The following is a 20699-nucleotide window of genomic DNA, read 5'->3' on the forward strand; positions in this document are numbered from 1 at the left end:
GAAATCAAGAGTTGGACGCTCAACAGACTGAACCACCCAGACGCCCCTGGCATTTCTCTTAAAAATAAGAAGCCCTCTCTGTAACACTCTTAGCAAAAATCATTTTATTTGAGAAAACTGAGTAGCCTCCAGGTGGGGAGAAGGGGAAATGTCTTGCCAGGAAACCATGCAGCAGGACGCCTCACAACTTTAGTCACTGAAGTCCTTCTTATTTAAGCAAAGCCAAGAGCAACTTAAAAAAAAGAGTGTTAGATGTCAATACCAACAGGGATTCAGAAAATCCGAACTCTCATGAAATTTGTTTACTTTTCAGGGAAGGAGACGGCGTAAAGAATAGACTAAATAATAAGTTCATGCTTTTTCAGTGTATTGCTTTACTGACAGAGGATTCACTTTTTTTTTTCCTACTGAGGAAGCCTCTCTATTAACACTGCTGATTCTCAATGATGAAGAGAGAGGAGTGTTACCAAAACCGTCTAAAGAATCTTCTCAAAATATAGATACTAATTTTCCTCTCCACCTGACCATTTATCCTGAGATGTGGTCCTGATATGGACCCTTAGGGAGCATTTTTTTTTTAAGTTTATTTATTTTGAGAGTGACAGAGAGAGCACGAGCGTGGGAGGGGCAGAGAGAGAGGGAGAAAGGAAGAATCCCAAGGAGGCTCCACACTGTCAGCACAGAGCCAGACGCAGGCTCATATCCACAAACTGTGAGATCATGACCTGAGCCGAAATCAAGAGTCAGACACTTAACTGACTGAGCCACCCAAACTCTCCTAGGGAGCATATTATTATAGCTCTATCTGGGGCATCCCCCAGGGGTTCTGAAATGTGATCCCTCACTCCCTCCTCTTAAGACGCTCTGGCAGAGCTGATGAGTGCCAAAACCAGAAAGTTTCCTTTGACCCACACAGAAAACAGTGAATTTTATTAGCCTACCTTTCACAGTTAGGTCCAGCATAGTTTTCTTTACAAATACACCTAACGGCTCCATTTTTTCTATAGCAGGATTCTGCAAAACTAGAAATACAAGAGAATATTAGAAGTCGATTCCATACATCACTGAAAAGATTGTCTTAACTTTTAATTAGGTCATCTCTACTTTGGTCCAGTCAAATTCTAATGGGTGTGATCATTTGTTTTATTTAAGTCAACTCTTCCTTTCAGGAAAATTTAGACCAGCAGTCCAGACAGAAAAATGCCAAGACGCCCATCCATTGGTGAGACCATTTCCCAGATCCACTTACTTATTTTGCCATAGAAGCACTTAATTATTTTTACTTGAAGCAGTGGGAATTTCCAGAATATATATATATATATACGTATGTATATATGTGTATATATATATATACATACGTATATATATATATATTCTGGAAATACATATATATGTATGTATATATATAATATATAATGCAATATATATATATATAATGCAAGTCTAAAACACATATTCTAAAGCCAAAAATAAAATAATCAAGTTATTTTATGATATTTACGAGAATTTCTTGTTATTCTCAGCATTTTCTGTGTATACATTTGAAAGTTGTTCCCTTTTTTCTGCACTAGATCTCTTCCGTTCTTCAGGGTCATGAACCACTTCTAAACTATACTCTATAATCTCCACTGAACCTTCATTTCTTCATTGCATACCTTAAAGATTGAGAATTAAGGGGGCAGGGACCGGCTGTTTTGATCAAAGTCACAAAACAAGTACACAAGTTATAAATAGGACCCACAGGAAAAGGATTCGTGTCCATAGAAATCCTTCTCTTGATTATTATTTTTTTTTGCTTGTTTATTTGTTTTTTAGATAATACAAATTAGGACACAGGACAGAAAAGCAATAAAAATATTGCTCAACTCTTAAGGCAGGGGAAATAGAATATAACTCACCACGTGTTTGGAAAATTTTACATTGACACATGAATCCATCCATCTGAGGGGGGGGTGTGAAAAATTTTAAAGACTTCTAAATTAATTTTGGCTTAGGTACTGTGCTATCCATGGCGTGTGACCTGCTGTTCTCACATTCCTGAATGCATCAACAATTTTACCCTAATGGTCTTTGGAGGAAAGCAAATGGGTGTGTTTGCTTTGTTTGAAGACATTTATAAAATCAGTCAGAAAACAATATACACTTGTCAGTGAAAGGCAACATCCACAATTTATTTTTTCTGTCAGTTTGGCTAAAAACATTTCAACAAAATTACATTTCTTTGGCTTTTATTCTTCATTTTGCTTGTTCTTATTTTTCAGCCTACTTCAAAAAAAACACTGTCAGTCAAGAGTCCAGAGCATGGACAAACCCTCATGCATGTTTCTTTGAAGATATCACCCTTTCCCCCCCCCCCCCCCCCCCCCTGCCCTGCTCCCAGCAGCTTGCCCATGGCTTGAAGGACTGAAGCATCTGCCGGTGTCTGGAGTCGTCTGCCTTTAGCTAATGTCCTGCTGTTTCAAACAGATGACATTTTCCTTAATTGGAGCCATTACCGTGGCTACTGGTAGACGGCAGGGGTGGGGGGGGGGGGGGATGTCTGGCCAACTCCAAAATAAATAAATGAACTCTGTGCAAATGGTCCCTGGGAATAGCTGCGTGACCATTGGTCTCAGTGGAGGGAGACTCAGAGGCAGTCACCAGCCACTAAGTTCCTTTTTTGTTGTTTTTTATCAGCATTAATTGTTTATATTTTTCTTAGGGTAAAGTCTGTTTCTGGCTAGGGAAATGAAAACACTGAGCCGTTCTCAGCCCACATTAACAACCATGGCGCCCTCTCCAAGTGGAAGGGAGCCTTTGTCCTTGGAAACCTTTATGAAACCCTAAAGAAAAATAGATTCAGCACTATTTGCTTACTTACCTCCCCTGAGCATAATTTCTTTGCTTTCTGATGTGGCTATTGTAACTGGAAATCCAAATCCTGGTCTGGAGGCTCAATCAGAAGATCTTGCAAAGTGTAATTTGGATTCTATTAGGTGACTTTTTGAGCTCAAATAAAAGTTCTGGCACTTTAATTTTTATAGAAAGTAGCAATATGAATTTTTTTTTGAAAAGCTGAAAGGGGCAGTGGATATTTAATTTTTGATGAGATGTTTGATTAGTATCTGAGATTAGTTAACTAAATCTCTAATAAGGCCATATCAAAGGCTAGAACCATATAGGATCCAGGCAAATTTGTCCTGTCCTGTGACCACAGATTACCCCCCTCCAGCCCTCAATCCCCACCTCCCTGTTTGTAGTCAGTTTTCCCCCACAAGGGATCCAGGAAGTTGAATTGTTGCCACCTCAGAGAAAGCAAGTCTCCCACAATTTCCCCACACCTTCACACAACGTCTTTACTTATATGGGGGTGGGGGAGGATATAATTTTGCTTTTGGGCTGATTTTCAGCAGGCTTTTCAACTTCAACGGTGTGCTTTAGAGGTCTCAGTTTTCATATCTGTGAATGTGTACCTAACTGCTGGGTACATTCCCTAAGCTAGTCAATTGCTCTTTGAACCGGGCTCTGCTCACACATCCAAAGAACATGTATGGAAATGGTGATTCGATAGCAACTGTTTCCTCCTCCAAGACAGGAAGCTCATCGCCCAACTGGCATGTTCTGCTTTATTTATTTGAAAGAGCCTTTGGGATAGCTTCCTGATCAGCTGAAATACAGATAACCTGGCTCAAATGGTAAATGGTCATTTGCTTCAGGAGCTTCAAAATGTTTCTGTATCTTTTTTTAAATATGTATTTTGAGAGAGAGAGAGAGAGAGAGAGAGAGAGAGAGGGCACGAGAAGGAGAGGGGTAGGGGCAAAGAGAGAGGGAGAAAGCGCCCCAACTCAGCAAGGATCCCTGCTCAGCAAGGATCCCTGACCCGGGGCTCTATCTCCTGCCCATGAGATCACAATCGTGAGATCATGATGGGAACTGAAATCAAGAGTTGGACGCTCAACTAACTGAGCCACCCAGGCGCCCCAAAATTCTGCTGTATTTTGACCTATTTTAATGAAGGCAGGACTTTTTGACTGTTTTGTGTACCGCTGTGACCAGCGGCTAGTAGTACATGAGTTGCATGTAATAAATGTGTGATAAATATTTGTTGATTGGATATAGACAAACCTCTCAGTCCATCAGTCCTTTGGAATGAAGTTCCAAAAGTCTCTTATCTCAAGACATTAATGTCATAATTTAGATAAGAAAGTCTCGTCATGTGAATAGGACAAAGAGTGCAAAAGTCAGATAATACAATTTAGAGGAACCACTTGGGATTGCCTTTCTAATTAATCTTTTAGTTTCTAAGGAAACTGCAGCTCAGAGCTTACAAACCTGTTTTCAGCAGGTGAGGCTACATAGATCTTTGTTTACATGGAACAATGAGGGGAATCTGTTATTGCAAAGTTGGAGATCGGTGTGTTTAACGAAATAACTACAGCTTGGCAAGAGAGCAGGATGCTGAAACAGCTCATCAGATATGGTTAAGACTAATGTTTGGGAGCAGAATATTAATGAACAATTAAGGAATATGAGACAAAGGGAGCTCATAAATCAGGACACACTTGGGTGAAAATAACAGAACATTTAATGGTTGAGGTTTCTACTCTCCCTCTCAATACTATCCATTCTGCACACATTAGTGATACCATGGGACATGAAAAATCACAAAGTAAGGCTTGAAGTAGGTTAGTGGTTTCTAAGGAAAAATGGGGCTGTAAAACATCTGACTTCTTCACTGACTGTCAGACTCATCAGAGGATTTGAACAAATCACAAGCTTTTAGGTGAAATGTTAGTTGGTGTTGGTGTTCAATTAAGAAAAAAAATAAGAAAAAAATGTTGTCATCTTTTTTCTCTTTATAAGAAAGTGTGTGTGTGTGTGTGTGTGTGTGTGTGTGTGTGTGTGAGACATTCAGGCCTTTTTAAGAGTTATTTTATAGGCATTGTTTAATTTAATCGTTACAACATCTATCAGCTAACTATTATATCTAAACAGTTAGAACATTGCCTGGCACAGAGTGAGCAAAATGTTAGTGTTAAAAAAAAGTACAAAGTATGTGTTCAATAAAGCCAACAGCTAACATACAGCTTTCTGTATGTAAAACACCAACTCAAATGCTCCACACGTGTTATCCTTGTCCAACTCTATGAGGCAGATCCTTACACCAAGTGAGGAAAAAATAAATGAGATCAGAGCAGATAAAAGGAATCAATGAATGGAGCCATGATCTGAATCTAGTCTTTTTGACCCTAAATCCCATGGAAAGTGAGACAGAGGGAGAAAGTACCTTGCCTGAGATCCCACAGCTATTTTGTGCCAAAGGAGGGATATGAACCTAGGTTCATTACTCTTTCCACTTGTGGTATAAGAAAAAAATATGTATTTGGTTTTTGTCTTTTTCCTGGCACAGAGCTCCTAAAGCTCTTGGAATTTCCTGAGTGATAAGACTATTGTTTGTTATTCAGAATGAGCCCCTTTCAGTCCTACCTGAGTTTATGCTAACGAGGTGACACTTGATGGGCCCCTAAGTAGATTCAGGATGGGGCTGGGGGCATCTGACCAGAGGAGAAAACTACTAATTAGAGGGTTGGAACTTTCAATCCCATACTTCCTCCAACCTCAGGGAAGGGGAGAGGGGATAAAGATTGAGTTTTAATTACTGATGATTTAATCAATCATGACTATGTAATGAAACATTGATAAAGCTCTTCAAAAAATGAGGTTTGTGGAGCTCCTGGGTTGGGTGAACACATTGATTTTCTGGGAGGGTGATGTACCTGGACAGCAAATGCACAGAAGCTCTGCTCCCTCCCATCTCCCCCTCCACACCTTGTCCTAAGGATTTCTTCAATTTGGCTTCAGTTGTATCCTTTAGGAATAAAATTGTAATCGTAAGTACAGCACTTCCCTGAGTTCTGTGAGTCATTGTAGAGAATTATTGAGCCTGAGGGGGTGTTGAGGCAACCCCTAAACTTATGGTTAGCTGAGTAGCTATGTAAGTAGCCTAGGGACCCTATTTGTGGCTGGCTTCTGAAGTGGGACCTAATCTATGGGCTAATTAGCTCTAGGTAGTTAGTGTCAGAAGTGAACTGATTGTAGGACACCCACTTGGCTTCAGAAAATCAGAGAAATGGTTGATCTCAGGAAAACCTGAGAACTTTGGATAGAGCAAAAATAAAAAAGAAATAATTAGGGGGATAAGCAGCAGAAGGGAACATCTTGTCTCAGAACTTACTTGGCCATGTGGGGCAAAGGACAGGGACATGGCTGGCAGAACCGGGGTGCTCCCCTGATGGAATCTCCGATATAACCATCTAGACATTTCTCACAGTGCTCTCCTGTTGTGTTCCGCTGGCAGTGCTGTGAGGCAAAAGATAGGAAAATTGACAAAAAAAACAAACAAAGAACAAAAGAAATTTTATACACAATATATGTGGGAACCAAACAATACTCAAAGCAAAGAGGATGTCAGGCTGATTGAATAAATGGTCAGGACAAAGGAGGCACGTTGGCTCCAGTCAATGCTAGAAAGTGTGAACAGTGGCAGATGACTTCACCCTGAACTTCTGTGGGTGCACTAGCAGCCTGAGGAGTTTAGGCTTTGTGTGCAGAGGGGAAACGCATCAGCTTCTCATTTCAGTTCAAAATGATAATCGGAAGGATCAAACTCTGTGCGAGAAACATCAGTTTATTGACTTGGATTGAATATGAAATGAAAAAAAAAATCCCTCTGATGTTTACCCACGACAATGGGAACAATTTAAGGATTTATGGGCAAAATATGTCAGAAGGAAGCATAGATGGAATAGAAGGTAGGTGAAGAATGCCCTGCTAACGGGTTGGTGACTTGGATAGTGACATACAAGAAATACTATGCCGGCTTATTTGTATGATTTTTCCATTTGTGGTGAGGCGAATGGAAGGAAAAGCACCAAATGGGCTGATTTTTCTGCTTATAATGCCTGTTCATCTTTCAAGATCTGTACATGGCCTTGAAACCTCCAGGAATTCCTTCTGATGTCCCCTCCCGGATCCTTCCCTCCTTACTACCCACACTGTACTGTTATTCTTTGCTCCCAACCTCAGCAGCCCTTCCCCCACGTTGTGCCTCTCAGTACCGTACTGCTACTAACTCAAATGAAGGACGTACTCAGTAGACTGGAGTCAACTCAGCAGTGACAAGTTCACGGATTAATTTCTGTCTAGTACTCTAAAGAGTCAGTGATGCTAGTCTCATAGATTTCTCCAACAGGACTGAACTGGGTTGTACAAGGCAATGGCATTAGCACTGTGATATTTTCAGCTTTATATCCCCCAGAGGGTATAAAAGTCGAATAGCGTTTTCAGTGAAAAATTATGCTGTTAGAATTAGAATGTCATCAAAGAGGCACCCTCCTGTTCGGTCCATTCCCTTGGTAACATCTGTACACAAGATCTTCAACAGACAAAGCTTTTTTCAAATAATGCTCAATGGAAGAACCTTAGGGAGGCAGGATGGAGTAGCGGTAGTAAGGTGAACTGTAAGCTCTTTGTTTTTGTCATTGTGTTCTATGTTGAAGTTCAAAATGGACTAATAATAGTGAAGTCCTGCTCTAAACATTTCATATGGATTAATGAATTTAATTCTTACAATAATTCTAAAGTAAGTAAGTTACTATTTTTTCCCCATTTTACATACGAAGAGATGGGAGGCACAGAGAGGTGAAATAAATGGCCCAGTAAATTGTCACACAGAAGGAAGCAAAAGTGAGATTCAGACTCAGGCAATCTGGCTCCAGAGGCCAGGCTGTTAATTCCCATATTATACTACTTCTCCAATATGTTACACAAAAGTCTCCTTTCCCAAAAGAGTCATAAAATGACTACATTTTATGTAGGTGTCATAGAATTTTACTAAGAGTTTGGACTTTGAATCAAAAAGGCAGAGTTCCAGTTTAGGCAACAGGTTATCACGGTTGAACACTCTTTGGGCATTTGATCAGCCATTAGGAATGGGCAATCTTTGGCTCCTGATTAGAATCATGTTAGAAGAACAGAATTTAGAGGCCAGTTCAGACTGCCTGACAGATTAATGAGAAACTGGAAAATAAAGTAAGATGTGAAGACAACTGTTGTTAACATATTTGTCCTCCACTTCTTAATTCTGTTTCCAGAACTATGTCAGCCTTTAGTAAATATTTGTGGGGAAAAAATGAAGGAAAAAGTGGGAAAGCATGAATTAATGAATTAGTGCCTGGAGCACATAAAAGAAATTAACATGTACCCAAATGAGCTCAAAATTGGCAAACTCACATCCCAGGGAACACCAATGAGCCTTGCCCGACTACCAGGAATCTAAGGCACAAGCAATCTGGCATGTCTGTTCATAGGCTGAGGTCAACTTTGTCTGAGTCCTTGTTGGACAGATGAAGCCCATCTGTGCAGAAGAAAACAGGCTTGTTGTAAAATGTTAGGTCATTCTTCCTGCCTGAAATGCCTATTAAGCTGCAAAAATGAGCTGATTCCCTTCTGTCCCCTTATGGCTTGATGGATGCTTTGGACTTCTTGTCAGGGCTCTAATTCTGCCATGGCAGCCACAAGGAGCAATTATCCTTAAGAGCTAACTCACCAAATCTCTCTGACCTTTACATGCTCAGAGTGCAAACACGGATTTTCCTCATTCTGCCTTCTTTTAACGGGTTTGTCAGGGAATTCCCTGAAAGGCATTAATGTACATTCTGGAAGACTGGTGGAAATGATGCTGGGAGCAGGGACAAAGATTTCTACCGCTTCCATGTTCTAGCTGGTGGACTTTGAACGAGTCACTTGACCTTTTGGTGTCTGTATTCCCTATCTGTAAAATGAGAATCCAGATGAGATGGCCTGTAAAGTTTCTTCTAGCTCTGAAGCCTTTTACTCTGGGATTGCAAATATGCCTTTAACCCTCAAAGCTCTGCCATTTAAAAAACAAAAAGAAAAACTGGCAACAATAAATATGTTGTGGAGGGTGGGGAGGGGTGGAATTTATTTTTTTACATAAAATTGACCCCACTTAAAAATGAAAAAAACATTCTGAATCTTTGGCCAGTTGTTAAGAAAGCTGCATGTAGACAGTTGATTGCAGATAAGTGGATAAGTGTTAGGAATGGCATTTGGGCACCAGCTGTGACTCTTCACATGAGAAATGCTGTCTCAATAACTTGGCCGCAGAACGAACATAATGTTGGAAGAAGCCTAAGGGGATCAGGTTGGCCTTCATGTGGTTTGTCACATGCATTATGCAAGATTATAGTCTATATAGATCTGTGGTTCTCAAAGTACGTCCAGGGAGGTAGAATCTATCCTCATAATAATATTAAGATTTTATTTATCTTTTGGACTCTTATTTTCTCATGCTGTAAGGTAGAATTTTCCTGGGGCTACATGACATGGAGATATCACCAGGGATATGAGATCCAGCTGCCTTCTCTTGAGCAAAACATGAACCGTATTTTTAATTTGTAAAATATGTTTATATTCTATAAAAGCATATTAGTTATGTTAACCTGCAATGGGTTCATCACTGTGATTTTCAAATAAATTAACAAGAAAATATGAGAAAAGTTTTCAGTTTTAAATGTCAAATGCAGTAACCATGGACAGATACAATCTGCATAAACAAAAGACCTTTAGTTAATTGAACAATTCTTATGAATGCAGAGAGCTCATGAGACCAAAAAGTTTGAGAACTTCTGCTCTATCTAGATCAGTGCTTCTTCTTCTCTCTCTTTTTTTTTAAGTTTATTCCTTTATTTTGAGAGAGAGCGAGAGTGAGCAACTATGGGCACTCAAGTGGGGGAGTGGCAAAGAGAGAGGGAAAGAGAATTCCAAGTGGGCTCCAAGCTCACAGCATGGAGCCTGAGCTAAATCCCAAGACCATGAGATCATCACCTGAGCCAAAATCAAAAGTCAGATGCTTAACCAACTGAGCCACTCAGGCCCCCCTAGATCAGTGCTTCTTAAACTTCACTGTGCATACCAATGCCCTGGGGAGCTTGTGAAAATGCAGATTCTGATTCAGGATGTCTAGGGTGTCAGGATGCCTGAGTGTCTGCATTTCCAATAAGCTCCCAATGATTGCTAGTGCTACGGTCTAGCCTATACTTAGAGAAGCAAGGGTCTAAATAGAAACACCTACTATAGGTAACACTGTTGGCTAGTTGCTCAACATTGGGCCTGAGCCTGAGTATCTAGCATAAAAGGACAGCACATTTTACTGCAATGAAGAGTGACCCAAGTGGCTCATATGATATAAAATTAAAGATTTTTACATTTGCTGGTTTCTTATTTTACTAACTCATTCATTCATTCATTCATTCATTCACTTAACAAGGCTGGATTAAGCTGCTATCATGACAAGGAACTGTGACTGCTACTAAAATGAAGACCAGGTTCATTTATGTGTCATTTTGTCCTTATGTGTCATTTTATGAAAAAGACCCGGTTCTTGCAGTTGAGTAACTCACACTTGTGAGGCAAACTACTCAGAGAGAGGTAAACAAACAATAATATAGAGTGCTAGGTGCTATGTGTGAAGTACGTACCTACTGTGGGACAAAGAGGAGGGAAAGGGTCTAGCTCATCTCGAGAAAATTGGAGAAAACCTGATGGAGGTGACGACACCTGAACTAGGCCTCGAAGGATAAGCAAGAAATCCCAGGAAGAGAGCAGGCGAACACAAGTTCAGACTCAGGGGGTGCTCGTACAGAGTTAGTTTTGGTGGTAGTGAGAAGCTCAGTGGGGCTGGAGTAGAAATTCCTGAAAGATTTTAGAAAGGAGAATGCCTTGACTAGGTGGAAAGATGTCTCCGTTGCTGGTTAGGGGAAGGTAAGTCTGGAGCAAGGCATGATGAGTAGTTGGGGACCCATGGCAGCGGTCAGGGAGCGATGCTGTGGATGTGAATTAAGGCAGTGGGATGGCAGAGAAGAGGAGAGGCTTTCTTCCAGGTTGAATGTTGGGGAAGTGGAAAAGGAAGCCGAGGGAGCATCTGGGACATCTTAGCATGAGGGTCTGGCAGAATGATACGGTAGTTAATTGAGAAGGGGAATATCAGAAGAGGAACACATTCAGGGTTGGAAGAAGAAACTCGAACAATATATGGAGAACTTATTTGCAGTCAGTTCCTATTATATTCTTACATGACTGGCCGCAAAGCAACAGAGAACTCTGAATTCTTTGGACATGCAATTTTCTGACTTTCTTTCAGATTCTGTAGACTCTGCTAAGCTTCAGTTAGCATAGTACCAAATCCATCACTATTGCAAAATTTGGGGGTTTTCCAAGTTTGCAACATATTGGAAAATTGTCAAAATTTTGTTGTAAGAATTATGCACTCGATCTAGATACCAACTTTGTAGTTGGAAATAAGACAGGAAAAAGAAGTCTCTATAACTGAACTTTTTCTTGCTCTGGGACATCTAATGAATGTGCTGGTTTATTAACCACACATTTTTAGTCTTACAGGAACTTACATTGGTTGATTTCTGTCTTACACACATAATAAAGGAGGGTTTGAAAAGCATGAGAAAAATGCTAGTATCTGCAGAAATTAGAGATGCAATATCTTTGCTTTCCTGAATGAAGTTTTAATTAGGCTTTGAGAGTAATAAAAAATTCATTAACCTTCAATATATTGGATTACTTCTCTTTCTCCATTATGCTTAGGGTGGGGTAGAAGTCCATTTGAATATCAATCTTTTTAACTATAAAATTACTATAGGCAGTTGCAGAAAATTTCGGGAGGCATATTATAAAGTGAAAAGAAGAAAATAAAAATCCATCCATGTCTCCACTAGCCAGATATAAATACTTAACAGCTTGACGGTGTCTCTTTAGATTTCAATTATATTTGTGCAGTTCTCTGGTTTGAAATCTGAATATTTTCATTCAGATTTACAAAAAATGTTTTTCTTGCAATGCTGGCACAGACCCTGTATTATTTTTAATTTTTCATTTGATTGCCACTGAACAGATAGGGGTGTCTGCGTGTGTTTCTAAAGCTCCCATGGTCCTCATACCTTGAGCTTTATTATATTGGTCATGTCCACCAGCATTTTCGAGTGGGTGCTTCTGTCTGGACAGTCCTTCAACCCAACCCAGTGTCTACACATAGGTGGTGCTCAAGTAAAACACTTTTTTTTGTTAAATGGATAGATGAAATCAATAGACGAACTGATCCTTAATCAAAAGGAACCTAAGGAGCGCTGTGTCAGTGGTGAACTTCAAGTCAGATTTTCTTCCGTCTAGTTCTGGTCAGTGGGCGCCTGGCTTTCTCTAATGATGAGACAACGTTTTGGATGGGAACTGACCTTAGCCATGGTTTCTTCTTAGTTCTCTGGGCCTAGTTTATAGACTTGGGATAAAATATGGGTTATTAGAAACTGAGCATTCCTACCACCAGCTATCTGTCTGCTTCCACATGTTTCTTTTCCTTAATTCCTTTCTCATGCTTCCTTCTGGAGCCTTCCTAGAGAGTCTGCCATGTTCACTGGAGTTGCCTGGCCTTTGGGGCCTCGCCTGGCTGACTCAGCTGAGAACCCTTCCCAATGCATTCTAGTTCTGATAAGATGCAAGGTGCCTTTTTGGAAACATCCAACACATGTTGGATTTCATTCACTTTTCACTTCGCCACTTTCCTGCATTTGAAGCGTTAGCATCCCTCTTGTGGAGACATCTCTAAGCTCCTTTGCTATATCTAAAATGGTAGCGTAACTTTGTCTACTCTATTCTATTGTCAAATGGCTTAGTTCCTTAAGATTAGTCTGTAAAAGATGAGGTCAAATTAAAAATGGACGTTGGAATGGGGGAAGAATCAGAAACAACGGGGGGGGGAGGGCAAGGCAGAGGCATTACAAGCCTTCGAACTAAGAACAAAATGAAACAAGATGAAATAAAAGAAGGCCGTTTATTTTTGGCTGTGTATGGAAGATGGGAGAAATGAGTGAGGCTGTTAAGCAGTGAGAACTGATTGAAACTCGGGCCCACAGTCAGCGGCGAGGAAGTGTTCCTCCAGGCCACTGCTTCTTGTCTGGTGCCCTGACAACTGGGTGAACTGAAGGAGCTATAGGGAAGGGGCCTAAAATCTGGCACTGCTCGGCCAGGAGGCCAGAAGGGGCTGCCAAGGGAAACAGAAAAATCTGAGTTTGATTCCAGTGGGACACCATTGACAATATATTTGCCATCTAAATGACAACATATTGTTACTACATGGGCAAGCCTCTCTGCTCACTACTTACGTTTAATTAAATACAAGTTACTTCCTTTTTTTTCTGTCTTTCCAAATGAAATTTATAAGCATATGTATGTGTATAGATATACATATATACATTTAGCTCTGGGGGATAAGGCTGTGGGTGATTTTCACTTTGAATTTCATGTAGTCCAGGTCTGTATTGTTGTTGTTTTGTTTGTTACATCGAGCATATATTACTTCAGGGAAGAAAGCTATTTCCTTCCGGGTGGGGTAGGACGGCTATTTCTTTCTTTCTTTTTCAAATGTTCTGTCTTGGAGCAAAGTAACTGCGCGAAGATTGGCAGCTTCCTTGAGCAGGCGTATAAAAACTTACCCCCATCCCATTCCCAAACTTTTTTTTTTTTTTTAATTTTTTTTCAACGTTTTTATTTTATTTTTGGGACAGAGAGAGACAGAGCATGAACGGGTGAGGGGCAGAGAGAGAGGGAGACACAGAATCGGAAGCAGGCTCCAGGCTCCGAGCCATCAGCCCAGAGCCCGACGCGGGGCTCGAACTCCCAGACCGCGAGATCGTGACCTGGCTGAAGTCGGACGCTTAACCGACTGCGCCCCCCAGGCGCCCCCCATTCCCAAACTTTTATTGGAACTTCGGACGCCCAGAAGCCCTGAAGGAGTCACGTGATGACTGTCCCTTTCGGAGGCTCACGTCTAGGTCAGAGATGAAGCCATGACAGTGCCTTTTCTGACAACGTCATCGTCAGGAAGAGTGGCTTTGTCATAGCTCTTCGCAGGCACTAGCAGGATGGTCATTTTTGTCCTTTTACTTCAGTGTTCCATCTTACTGGCTGCCTGACAGCAGCTGACGGGGCCTACCCGTCCCTATCGCCTTCTATTTTAATAAGCCAGATGGCAAAGAGCCTCTACTTGGTCAAATCATCAGAGATGTACATCATTGGTTCAAGTGCATCCATGGGATTTTCTTTTCAAATGTCACTGGGATTAAAATAACAGGAAACCGGAGATGGAAGCATTAGAAAGGGGCAGGTTTTGGCAGCTGCGTGTGCCTACACGGCTACAGAGGACATCCTGGATGTAACGGTTATTAAAAAGATGGGGGGAAGGGGAAGACAGAAACACCAGTACTGAACAAATACTACAGAGAGATGGCAGTGCCCAGTGTTTGCCACTACATCCTCTCTGTCTCTAGAAAAATGGCAACTGCTAGGTTCCAAGTAGATGAAATGTTCTAATTTGCATCTTAATGTAATGCATTTACAGTGGGTAAAATCACACCTCCATGTGCATACCTCGGAGGCCACTTGTAATCAAAATGATCTGCTTAACAGGGATAATTATACTAATTTTGAGGGAAACAGGGTGTACTTAATTAAGAATTCTTGTACTTATGCAAAAATACTCTTGCAATTTTGGAAAGTCTCTTCTGCCTCAGAGGATCCTGAAGAATCTGATTTTCCGACCGTGTGGTACAGCTCCTGATGGAAAACATGATCTTGGGGCATAAGACTTTCAAAATGCCTCCTGGGACTTCTCCTAAAGCCATTTCTGGTAAATATTTCGGTAGCCATTTTCATGAAGTTGCCAGTCCATTCAGTGAGAATAGAAAAGATGTGGCAAACACTTTTTGCGAGAAGGCTTGTCTTGTCTCCTCCATGAGTCCCTATGATACCTCACTGAAGAAGAGTTAACTGGGGAATTCAGGGATTCACTCCAGTTAAGGGGAAAAATAGTCCTCTCGGGGCTGAAACACAGAATTACAAAGACCACAAGGCCAGAGCTTTCGTTTTTATTAGCTATTTGGTTCAGGCCTTTTTATTTTAAACAAATTTTGATCTGTAGACCTGACTATCTTAAGCTGTGAACTATGCTACATGAAACAACTGTTTTATTCTCCTGGTTTAGGTGGAGTGAAGCCAAACATATGGCAAACTATACTATTACAGAGGAATTTGGATGGATGGTTTCCCCCGCCGTGTATTGTTTTCAATCTCTTCACCATTGGCCTCTGGGAAGAAACCAGCTGCCAAGGGTGGTCAGTCAGTCAGTCACCCTTCAGGAGGACTATGTACAGTCACACATATGCCTTGATGGCCACTTACAATCGTAAGCAGTTTCTACGCAGTGTTTTACAGGAAAAGGTGAAGGATAAAAAGAGAGCTTGAATTAGCTCTTTCCTAGGTAGCTCAAAGGTCCCGGAAGAATATTTTATCCCCACTTAAGACACAGAAGGCCAAGGAAATGTCTGAAAAGTGATAGGTGCCCCCGACCTACCATACAGAATCCAGACCCATCCAAGCACTCGTTGGAATTGCTGTTGCAGTCACAGGGCATGCATGCTCCCGACTGGGCGAGAAAGAACCCGGCACCACATTTCTGAAACAGACACAACAAAAAACATGTGCTTTATTGAAAAGACCTGTTTTGGTCAATGCTTTCTGTGAAGAATAGGGGAGATGATTATTCAGCTATCTAAATATTTCTCTACAAAGTGTACCAGAATAAACTATTTGCACTGCCATTCCGTGATGTATGTCCAATTTTCTTTGCTATCTTCCCTCCCCCTCCTTTTTAAAAACTGTTCGGAAGCACAGGGACACCTTTAACACTGTCCTAATGTTGTAAGGAAGAATAAGGAGATTTGGGGCAACGGTAAAGGAGAAAGAAATTTTCTAATGTTTTCTAACAAAACGAAACAAAACAAAATAAAACTCTGACAATCAGTCAAGGTGAGAAGTTGCTTTAGGTTCCCTATAAATAAAGACTTATAGTATCACAAATTACTGGCTATAGTATAACAGCTTAGGGATGTGTCTTTTATGCCTGGGCTCTTTTAAAAAAAAAAAATCTATCTCTTCAGATCCTAAAATTTTAAAGGGAGGAGTAGGGAAGTTAATGAGTTCTTACACTTGTCAGGTCCTGTGTGGGTGACAGAGATTTCATTTATCCAAGCAGCTCTGCGAGGAACACATTATTTTCCTTCATTCTAGTGGCCAATCCTTAGACCCAGAGGTGCTAAGTGGGTTGTGGCGACGTTAAACCACCTTGTGCTGCACGAGTCAACCTGCACAATGATGAATTACCCTCCCACCAATGTCACTCATGCTCCAGTTGAGAAGCTTTGCAAGATTTTTTTCCTTATTTATGTGATTGGAATTGTGACTATGTCTTTTATGTTTCTTCAGGATGCCTTGATGATGCAAGGCAGCAATGGCATTGTGGACATGGAAGTCCACTCCCTGCCCATCAGACAGATTTACTTCTAAAGAATTCCAGACAGATAAGCATCTGGGTTGTTTCCACAAACTTACAGAGTAGAAGATTTCACATCACCCTTCCCCCCACGCCCCATTTCATTGACTCATTGTAGTTTGTACTATCTTGGCCACCAGGAAATTTTTCATTATATCTGGCTGAAGTCCCTCTGACGGCTATGCAAGCCCATTTCCTCTTGCTTTTTTGTCTGTAAAGAAAGAACCACTAGACACTGTTCACAGTATAAGAACACCACCCATTGGGATCCCAAAACTAAAATCTAATATATTCAATTGGGAGGAAGTTTAATAGGGCATAATGACATTTGTCCATGAAGAAAAGCAGAAATTCCATTTTTCTAAGTGAGAGAAAGTAAGACAGAGAGGGAGCCGATTTATAATTTATAATGGAGAGTTTGTGGTTTTTCTCAATTCCACAATGAACAATAGAGAGAGAAAGGTGTTAAAACTGTGGCAAGAAGCATTTCATTTAGACCATCTGATTTCATACACGTATCCATTGCAAAATGATCACCGCCATAGCTTTAGATAACACGGCCATCATGCCACCTAATTATCATTTCTTTTTCTGTGATGAGAAAATTTAAGATTTACTCTCTCAGCAACTTTCAAGCGTCTGATACGGTATTATTAACTGCACTCATTGGGCAGCACATTAGGTATCCAGAACTTGATAATCTTGTAACTGGAAATTTGCATCCTTTGACCAACCTCTCCCCATGTCCCCTATTCCCCAGCCCCTGTGACCACCATTCTGATCCTTATGAGTTTCTATGAGTCCCAGTGAGTGGGGCAGAGACTAGAGGGGCATTAGGAGGAGAAAAGCATGTTATGATGGTAGGGAGTCTGGTAGTGATGCCTGGAAACAGAACATGAGAAGATCTACTTGTATCATCAACTGTAGTAGGACCTTCCTCTGGCCCAAAGCATCAAGTTTCAGTGAAGGTGCTCTCAACTGATATTAGTTCAAGCCTTTTGGGCACTTCTGCAGCTCTTTTTCCTGAAGAAGGCAAAGAAAATTAAGATTTGCCCTGAATAAATGCATCAGTTTGTATATGATGGTAGCTAATCCCTTATGTCCTTGAGGCCCTAGCTAAATCAAGACACTCATGTTTTAAAAACAAAAATAGTTGAGTCACTGTATTATACACCTGAAACTAACATAACACTCTATGTTAATTATTCTGGAATAAAAAAAAAAATAAAAGAAAACAAAACAAAAAAACAAAAATAAAATTACACAACATAAAAAAAACCCCAAATAACAATAGCAATAAACAGTTTTGGTAAATTCTGCTGGTAAAGTTAGAATAGCTTTAGATTTATTGAAAAATTACAAGAATCTGGTAATTAGTGTTTTAGTGTAAGAAGCACTATTGACAATAGCCAAAGTATGGAAAGAGTCCAAAAATCCATCAAATGATGAATGGATAAAGAAGATGTGGTATCTATCTATCTATCTATCTATCTATCTATCTATCTATCTATCTAGATATAACTGGAATACTACTCAGCCATCAAAAAGAATGAAATCTTGCCATTTGCAACACCGTGGATGGGACTAGAGTGTATTGTGCTAAATGAAATAAGTCAGTCAGAGAAAGACAAATATCATAGGACTTCACTCACATGTGGAATGTAAGATACAAAACAGATGAACATAAGGGAAGGGGAGCAAAAATGAGATAAAAACAGAGAGGGAGACAAACCATAAGACACTCTTAAATCCAGAGAACAAACTGAGGGTTGCTGGTAAGGTGTTGGGTGGGGGGAAAGGCTGAAGGGGTGAGGGGCATTAAGGAGGACACTTGTTGGGATGAGCGCGGGGTGTTATATGTAAATGATGAATCACTAAATTCTATTCCTGAAATTATTATTGCACTATATATTAAATAACTTGGATTTAAATTAAAAAAAAAGTCCCCTGAAGATTCCAAAGTGTGACCAGGTTTGAAAGGATTGCTCTACAACGTCCCTCATAGTGCCTTGTACATGTTAATTGCTCAGTGAATATTTGTGACTTAAATTGTTTGGCCCAAGATAGGAAATCTGAAGCATATGTGCTGTTGGAAACCAATGGTTTATGCTGCTAATAGACTCACTGCTCCCAACTAGGGCTGGATTTGGTCTCCAGTCTTTTTCGACACAGTCCAGGCAGCCACTGCCTAGACTGGACGTGCCAAATGAAATCTTTATGTTGTGCCAAGTTTAGGAGGTGACTTCACCCAGAGAGTCTGTCATTATCCACTTATCCACTCCCCAGGCTAAGGCTCTGACCTTGTGTGAAATTGACTTGGCTCCAGTCTCTTAAACTGTGGGAGATAGGAAGAAAAAGGGAGGCAGGGATAGGGTCATGTGGGGCAGTCATTTGGCCCCCTGCCGGGAGGGTGGGGTTGGGTAGAAACCCAGCCAGCTTCTTTCCTGTAGGGCCTTGTTTACCTGAAAGATTATATTTTCTAATTCGTCTATCCTGAGGGGAGGCACCATTTTAAATTTGTGTAAAGGCACCATATAGGCTAATGGAAGCCCTGGGCATTCATTGGGAGCTTCTGATGTCACTACCACATGCACTGGCTACCTTGGACCCTTTGTGTTGTAGAATCTTAGAGGATTTCTTGGAATGGTAAATTCTTAAGTGGTTCAAGAGAAGTTTGAATGTCCTCAAGGAAGAGCTGTAAAATGTTGTTCCTTTTATGTAGAAATGTTCTGTCATGGCTCCAGAAAGTTCTGTCAATTTGTACTGTCTTGAAATTCTGTAAAAACTGGCGAAATTGACCTTCGTTATAATATTAAAAGGTAGATAATTTTAGGAATGAAAGTAGAGTTATTTTTAGTTTCGTTTCTGGTTAACAATCTCTTGGCTTAGTGATTGTAAGACCTGTGTTATTTCGAGACCTTTGAAAGCTGAGTGGTCTTCCCACAGAGAAAACAAATGTCTGCCTGATTTCTTTTGGAATGTTCTCCAAAATTTGTTAAACAAAGATCGTGTTTATGTATATATGTGTGTGTTTGGGCAAGAGAAGTCTTACAATCAATTTTTAGATGCCATACTGAACACTTTTGCCCACATGAGAAGACCTGACCGATAGCATACAACTATATGAACACATGGGTGGCTGATCTGAGAGCATTCAGAGGATTTATACTGCCTGGGATGGTGCCAAGGCCTTAAAAAATTAATAATAATAACAAGGATAATGATGATAAGAATGAAGATAATTGTAGTGTAGCTGTTATTCATTGAGGGTCTATATACCAAATATTATGATAAGAGCTTCATCCATATTATGATATTTGCTCTTTGCAACAACTCTGTGCATTAGGTATAAGTGTCTGCATTTTAGAAATGAACAAACTGAGGGTCAGAGAAGATGAAAAATGTATCCAATGTCACATGGCTTTATAAGGAGTTCAGATTGATCCAAATCTTGTTCTTTCTCTATTATAACATGCTGCTTCTCATAAAAACAAAAGAGAAAGATGAAAGAAAGAAAGAAAGAAAGAAAGAAAGAAAGAAAGAAAAAAAATTTAATTGAACCTTTAATTAATTGAACATAAATATTACTGCATTGATCATGTTGTATACTTCTCTCTTTTTACCCCACAATAGCCCTATGAAGGTAATAGCTGTCACCCACATTTTACAGATGAGTCTCTGTAGCTTATGGGATTTGTGATACAGACCAAGTGACACAGATGAGAAATGGTGGACCTAGGATTTAGATAATTTGTTTGACTCCTGCGTTTGAGCTCCTAATCATCTGGTATACCATTAATATATATTAACCAAACCCCTTTTGTTGGACATTTTGGTTATTTCCAAACTTTTGCTGCTACAGACAGTTCAAAGCAGGGTTAAAAGGATAAAAATGTAAAACCTTTTCTTTAAACTCCAGAAAAAAAATCTTACAAAATAGATACATGCTTAAAATATATAGTTATTAATATATGAAAACTATTGAATGGGAATATCTACTCTTTAAGCAATTTACTTCAGCCCAGTTGTCATTTTGACAAATTACTTTCCACTAAATCACTTGGAGACTTTTTACAGCTCTCCATTATTAGCTACTATATTATTACAGCTTGTCTCGCTTGAATACTGATTAGATCAATCAATAACATTTACCTCTGTGTTCAAAGAATAATAGTGAAGATTACCATTTGCTTACTTTGTTATCATTAGTATGATGTCTTGCTTTGAGTAAAAATCAATGTAC

General features: G+C 40.1%; 1 protein-coding gene across 2 annotated transcripts in view; it reads right to left on the reverse strand.

Moving 5' to 3' along the window:
- Window positions 1-20699, reverse strand: part of LAMA4 (laminin subunit alpha 4) — a 150913-nt gene that overhangs the window by 98405 nt on the left and 31809 nt on the right. For both annotated transcript variants that reach the window (XM_047859971.1, XM_047859970.1), the window contains exons 3-5: window positions 15479-15580; window positions 6215-6339; window positions 942-1022 (exon numbers count right to left, since the gene is read on the reverse strand). In XM_047859971.1, the coding sequence (XP_047715927.1) occupies window positions 942-1022; window positions 6215-6339; window positions 15479-15580 (308 nt within the window). The remainder of the gene's footprint in view (window positions 1-941; window positions 1023-6214; window positions 6340-15478; window positions 15581-20699) is intronic.

The sequence above is a fragment of the Prionailurus viverrinus genome, chromosome B2 (assembly GCF_022837055.1).
Source record: "Prionailurus viverrinus isolate Anna chromosome B2, UM_Priviv_1.0, whole genome shotgun sequence".
NCBI lineage: Eukaryota > Metazoa > Chordata > Mammalia > Carnivora > Felidae > Prionailurus > Prionailurus viverrinus.